This window comes from Peromyscus maniculatus, chromosome 2, assembly GCF_049852395.1.
Source record: "Peromyscus maniculatus bairdii isolate BWxNUB_F1_BW_parent chromosome 2, HU_Pman_BW_mat_3.1, whole genome shotgun sequence".
In the NCBI taxonomy this organism is placed as follows: domain Eukaryota; kingdom Metazoa; phylum Chordata; class Mammalia; order Rodentia; family Cricetidae; genus Peromyscus; species Peromyscus maniculatus.
The window spans coordinates 173,183,228-173,189,414 of NC_134853.1; the positions used below are offsets into that span (position 1 = coordinate 173,183,228).

General features: G+C 48.3%; 1 protein-coding gene across 3 annotated transcripts; it reads left to right on the forward strand.

The window, feature by feature from the left end:
• The first annotated feature begins 4,501 nt into the window (after positions 1–4,501).
• Aurkaip1 (aurora kinase A interacting protein 1) lies at positions 4,502–5,974 on the forward strand. 3 transcript variants are annotated; one of them, XM_006992362.4, is made up of 4 exons: positions 4,502–4,638; positions 4,902–4,987; positions 5,264–5,706; positions 5,800–5,974. In XM_006992362.4, exons 2-4 carry the CDS (start codon positions 4,936–4,938, stop codon positions 5,899–5,901), a joined length of 597 nt encoding a protein of 198 aa, XP_006992424.1. In that variant the 5' UTR covers positions 4,502–4,638; positions 4,902–4,935; the 3' UTR covers positions 5,902–5,974. The 3 variants fall into 3 exon arrangements, with proteins under 3 accessions (XP_006992424.1, XP_042128258.1, XP_042128257.1); XM_042272324.2 differs by having other exon boundaries at positions 4,569–4,669; XM_042272323.2 differs by having other exon boundaries at positions 4,578–4,700.
• The last annotated feature ends 213 nt before the right edge of the window (positions 5,975–6,187 follow it).

Below are 6,187 nucleotides of genomic sequence, written 5' to 3' on the forward strand. Positions count from 1 at the left end.
AGGGACAGCCAAGAATAAGGCTCCTGAGTTCAGATTGTGATCTGAACCACTGTGGACAGACAGTAAGACAGGTAAGATGAGCAGGCCTATTCTTTGGATGAGTATTGCCTGTAAAAATGTACTGGCTCTTCTGCCAGGGGTCACTTCCTTAGACTAGCTCCTAGAGACAAGTATGGGCCTTGTTCCCTATACCTTACCCCACCCTCAATAGCAGAACATCAGTGCCTCCAGCTAGCCTGCATATGCTTTGAGTATCATTGCTGGGGCTAGTGAAATCCTGCTCAGGCCAGCTTCATGGTTCCCTGTCCCTACACAAAGAAGTAGCAGGTGGATCAACTCTACTGCAGTGGCTCCCAGGTCATGGTGATCATTGAGACCAATACAGGTTCAGCAAGGTATTTGTGGGCCCTGGCAAGAAAAGACAGTTCATCCTGGTATCCCCTGTCTGAGGGTGGTATGATCAACCTTTCTCTACCTCTGTGGCAGTGGCTCTCAACCACTGGGTTGCATCCCCTTTGGAGTGGAACAACCCTTTCACAGGGGTCACCCAAGACCATCGGAAAACAGATGTTTACATTACAACTCAGAACAGTAGCAAAATTACAGTTATGGGACTTGGCGGTGGTGGCGCATGCCCTTAATCCCAGCACTCAGGAGGCAGAGCCAGGTGGATCTCTGAGTTTGAGGCCAGCCTGGTCTACAGAGTGAGATCCAGGACAGGCACCAAAACTACACAGAGAAACCCTTCTCAAAAAAATAAAAAACCAAAAACAAACAAAATTACAGTTTTGAATTAGTAATGAAAATAATTTTATGGTTGGGTGTCACCATAACATGAGGAATTGCATTAAAGGGTCACAGCATTAGGAAGGTTGAGAATCACTGCTCTAAGGGAATCCATGTAACAAAGGGTACAGAAGCCACTGTTTGCCTTGTTCTTAGGTTCTGCATCAGGCACAGTGATACTGTTGTGCACTTATCACTTTGATGCAGGAGGCAATACAGCTTTTTCATCTTGTATAATACTCCAGTAACATTTAGATTTTAGATAAAAGTTAAACACACACACACACACACACAGTATGTTTTGTGTTAGAATTTTTCCCTTAACTATTTAGTTTAATCAAGAAGGGGTTTCTGGGGGGCTGGAGAGATGGCTCAGAGGTTAAGAGCACTGGTTGCTCTTCCAGAGGTCCTGAGTTCAATTCCCAGCAACCACATGGTGGCTCACAACCATCTATAATGAGTCTAGTGCCCTCTTCTGGTGTGCAGACAGAACACTGTATACATAATAAATAAATCTTTAAAAAAAAAAAAGAAGGGGTTTCCAACTGTGATAGCACATGCCTTTAATTTGAGCACTTGGGAGACAAAGATAGGTTGATCTCTATGAGTTCAAGGCTAGCCTGGTCTCTTTAATGAGTTCCAGGCCAGTACATAGTGAAACCATGTCTCAATTAAGTAAAAAGTGGAGTTGAGGAATGTAGCTTAATTGAATGCTTGCTTAGCATGCCCAAAACCCTGGGTTTGATCCCCAGCACTAGGGGATAAACTAGGTGTGGTGGAACATGGAGGCAGACTTGCGAGTATCAGTAGTTTTAAGACCATCTTATGTACTGAGTTTGAGGCAGACTGGACTACTTGAAATCTTATCTAAGATTTGGCATCTCTCTTTCAAAGGACCCAGGTTTAGTTCCCATCACCCATACTAGGAGGGTCACAACCACCTGTAACTCTTGTTCCAGGGGATCTGATGGCCTTTTCAGGCCTCCATTGACACCAAGCTTGAACATGGTACACATACATACATGCAGGCAAAACAATTACAATGAATAAATACATCTAATAAATTTAAAACTAATAAAATTTTTAAAATACACAATGTTCAACAAGCTTCATAACTAACTATGTTAGGATAAGATGGTGGTGGTGGTGGTGGTGGTGGTGGTGGTGGTGGTGGTGGTGGTGGTGGTGGTGGTGGTGGTGGTGGTGGTGGTGGTAAACTCCTTTAATCCCAGCACTTGGGAGGCAGAGGCAGGCTGTCTCTGTGAGTTCAAGGCCAGCAAGTTCCAGGACAGCCAAGGCTACATGAAGAAACCCTATCTTGAACTGCGCTTCTCCTTCACCTCCAAAAATAAATAAATGAATAAATAAAAGACATATATACGCTGGCTCTGGCACTCCACCGTTGAGCTAAAGTAAGGTGTTACCCTGACTGGCACAAGCCAGCTAGTATTGGGCTTCTGTGGCCCAATATTAGGGCTCTTCATCACAGACTGGGATACCTTAGGCCACTCACACTCTTAAATGCTCCTCTATCCTCTAAAGAAAACACACACACCTTCCCCTCAAATCTTCTACCAGTGATTTTTCTTTTTTCTTTTAGAAATGGTTTTGCTTTGTAGACTAAGGTAATCTAGAACTTAAGATCGTCTTCCTCTGCTTGCTGAATGCTGGCATTGAAGGCACACCAGGATCTGATCAGGGTCTTGGGAACAAACTAAAATCCTATGGAACAGCAGGAAGTGCTCTTAATTGCTGAGCCATCTCTTCAACCCCACCAGTGCTTTTTCTTTGGGTTTTTATGAAGAATTGATCTTTGTAGTTTCAGTTCTGCCTTGCCAAGATTGGCTCATACCAGCAGTACGTTGTCACAGTGTCACAGATATGTACCCATGTTTCATTGCCACCATGGCCAAGCAGCTGCCCTATGCTGGTTGGGCCCCTTGTTTTGGCCTGGGGTCTGTTGAGGTATTGGGATCTCAACAAGCTTGGCATTTCATGCCTCCCTAAAGATCAGAAACTGGCTAATTCTGGGATTGGGGAAGAAGGATGCTGATTGCTTTGTTTCCAAGACATGGGTTTCCACTTGCCCTTTGTCCTATTGGTCCCTTATCTGAATTGTTCTCAACATCATCACCTCTCTGATGGATTTATTTATCGCTTTGGATCCTTGGTTTAGGTCTTCCATTTTCATCTAACTAGGTAGAGTACAGGGAGATAAATAGGTCATCAAGTGACAGTTGATGATGTTGAGGACTGGAAGCACCAAGATGAAGGCTGGAGTCTGGAGGGCACCATTTTGCCCTTTGTGGCTAAACCCAGGGGAAGAGACTGAACTGAAGATAATCTAATGTGTATAAACCTTCCTGTTTGGGTTAGTGCAATGTGTGGCTCAGTGGGTTCAGTGCTTGCCACACTAGCCTGACAACCTGAATCAGATCCATCCGTGTAATCCAAGTAAAGGTGGAAGAAGAGAACTGACTACCAAGTCATCCTCTGACCTCTACATGTATGCTGTGAAACACCATTAGAAAAGACATAAACCTTTGTGTTTAAAAATCTCAGGCATCACCTCTGGAAGGTAGGGTATATACAACATCACTTTGTGACCTCAGTTATAGAGCCAGACTAGAGCCTGCAGTTTCCGTCCTCATTACTGATTTATGCTCCTGCCACTAACTGTTAGCTAGGTTAGTGCCTGGGGATGACACATTTGGCCACTCCTTGCTAAGATTCCCCAGAAATCCCTCATGCAAAGCATAAGCAGTTTCTCAAATGAAGGAGATCCTGAGTCTTGGACCTTTCTTAAAGCAGGTGCCCCTGTCCATCGTGGCAGACTGGCCTTTCTGAGTGAGAGAGGTGTAGTATGAAATGCTAGGGTCTTGCTGTGGGAAGCAGCACCCATATTCCACAGAGGCTGCTTTAGGTTTTGGGGTTAAAAATTAACGTGTGAACAAACAGCAAGCAGAGGCAGGCCGAGCTCCGTGAGTTCGAGACCAGCCAGGTCTACAAAGGGAGTTCCAGGACAACCAAGGCTCTGTTACACAGAGGAACTCTGTCTGGAAAAAACAACCCAAAAACTAACGTTGCAGGTCTTCCCCCCCCCCCTCAGGTACACGATTGGAACTTGTTTGCTTTAGAAACGGTCCATATAGGATTTAGGACCTCTCACTTGAGATTGGCGGGGAGAGGTGGCTGTCAGGTTAACAGATAGGGCCGCAGGAGCAGTATGTTCAGGAAGAGCACCGAATTCCTGAGAACTCAAGAAGCCCTGCGAGTCCTATTTTGCACCCATCATAAGCCACAGGGCTATTCCTAAACCATCTCCAGCCCTAACAGGAGGAGCTCCAAATTCTTTCGTCGCTGCATCATGTCATTTCCGCAGTCCTACAGGCCTTGTGGAGAGACGAAACAACAAAAATATTGCTCAAGTCCACGCGTGCGCACAGAGCACTATCGGGGATTGTGGACCGATGTAGGGTTTTGGTTGTTTTCTTGTCCGGAACTGACGAGCTGCTGGAGAACTGGGGCGGAGGGAGCGGTCCCTCTAACCGGAAGCGATTGCTAGCGGGCGCCCAAGAGATGGGTTGACGCAGAGTCGGGCGCCAGAGGGCGCTGGGTAGGATCAGGGTGGGGCGGAACCCTTCCCAGCTTACAGACCGGAAGTAGAGGGCGCTGGGTAGGATCAGGGTGGGGCGGAACTGTTTACAGGCCGGAAGTTCTCAAGGTCAGAGGCATAGTGGTCAGTTTTAACTTCCGGGGTTGGGTCTGTGTGTCGGAAGCTTGAAAGCAATAAGCTGTAGGGGAACTGGAAAGATGAGAGGCTACCGGCCGCTGTCGGCCTGGTTCTGTTTGGTGCGTTCGAGCGTTGACACTATCCCGCGCTGTGGGTTCGGGTGCCTGAGCAGAAACAGTGGGTGGGTGGCTTGCGGGGGTCGCGTTGGTGGAGACAAGTAGAGGCAGGATTTAAGCCAAGAGCGACGTTGAAGATGCCTCATTGCTTGTCAGGGGGATCCTGGGTGGTGGGGGTATGTGAGCCATGCGGCCTGGCCTGCGGGCGACAACTAATAACACTGTCCACCGCCTCTGCATGACCGCAACTGGTACCTGTATTTTAGCTTTGAGCACCTGTGGCCTGGCCATCAACTCACCATGTTCCTGGCGCGCCTGACTTCACAGCTGGTCAGGGCTGTTCCCTGGGCAGGTAAGAGGCCCCGTGGACGCGGAAGCCACGCCTGGGTTGCGGATGAGCGGCCCAGCTCTCCTTCAGCAGTCTTAACTTGCTACTGGAATTAGGGACCTGTCCACAGACTTTTCCCTGCGAACTTCGATGTAATATGGAGGGGTACATCACAACTTTAGGCTAAAGAATAAGGTCCAGGTTTTCCCGTTTTGGGTGTACGTGTTGCCCACGTCTGAGGAGTAGTAGTGTTCTGATCTGGTGTGGTCTCACTAGTAGCGACTCTGTTGTTTCCCCTAGGTTTCAGTCGTTCCTGGCCTGGCTCCTGGGTGATCGGCAGCCATGTTTTTCGACCCCTTTACAGTTTGCAGCCTGCAAGCCTAAGTCGGGCTGCCTCCCTCCCTGGTAAGGGGTCCCAATTGGAACTTGAGGAGTTCCTGGTCCCCAGGAAGATGTCCATCAGTCCACTAGAGAGCTGGCTGACTGCTCGATACCTATTGCCCAGACTGGATGTTGGGGTCCCAATGACTGTGGTTCCCTCCCACTACTACAAGTGTCCGCCCAGCCAGGAGGAGGAAGCCAAGCAGGGAGTCAGGGACGTCTGGGATGCCACTCCAGTGAAGTGCAAAAATGTGCTGAAGATCCGAAGACGGAAGATGAACCACCACAAATACCGTAAGCTGATCAAGAGGACACGGTTTCAACGACGTAAAGTCCAGGAAGGACGTCTGAAAAGGAAGCAGGTGAATATGGGCTCTCCCTTGGACCTTGATTGGTAGTGGTTGAGAGTGCTTGGCTTGCTAAGAATGAGTTGGTTGCCCCCTCTGCCCTTGCAGATCAAGTTTGAGAAAGATTTGAAGCGCATCTGGCTGAAGGCAGGCCTGAAGGAAGCCCCCGAGAGCTGGCAGACCCCCAAGATCTACATGAAGAACAAATAAGCCTGGAGTCCCATCCCTCTGACCCTCTTCCTGCTGTTGACCCATTATAATAAACGTTGGAAGGACTGAGTTATTTTGGGCTGGCACAGAGCTTCTTTGGTCTGGTGGGAGCTCTCTTGAAGAACAGACTTTCACCTAGGAACCCAGAGCCTGAGGGTGCCTACTGGTTGCCTATGTTCCAGCTGGTCCCTGACACCCAGTCTGACTAATTTGTGCCTTCTGAAATGACAGCCTTGTGTAGAGATATATGCTATGGGATCACTATGAACAGCTCCAGGGAGGTGGG

What these genes read in the sequence shown, in the direction of transcription:
- Aurkaip1 (XM_042272323.2), top strand. Translation starts at nt 4,600, where the DNA reads ATGAGAGGCTACCGGCCGCTGTCGGCCTGGTTCTGTTTGGTGCGTTCG. An exon ending in TGCCTGAGCAGAAACAGTGG is followed by an intron (nt 4,701 to 4,901) that starts GTGGGTGGCTTG and finishes CCTGTATTTTAG; the next exon opens with CTTTGAGCACCTGTGGCCTG. An exon ending in GACGTCTGAAAAGGAAGCAG is followed by an intron (nt 5,707 to 5,799) that starts GTGAATATGGGC and finishes CTGCCCTTGCAG; the next exon opens with ATCAAGTTTGAGAAAGATTT.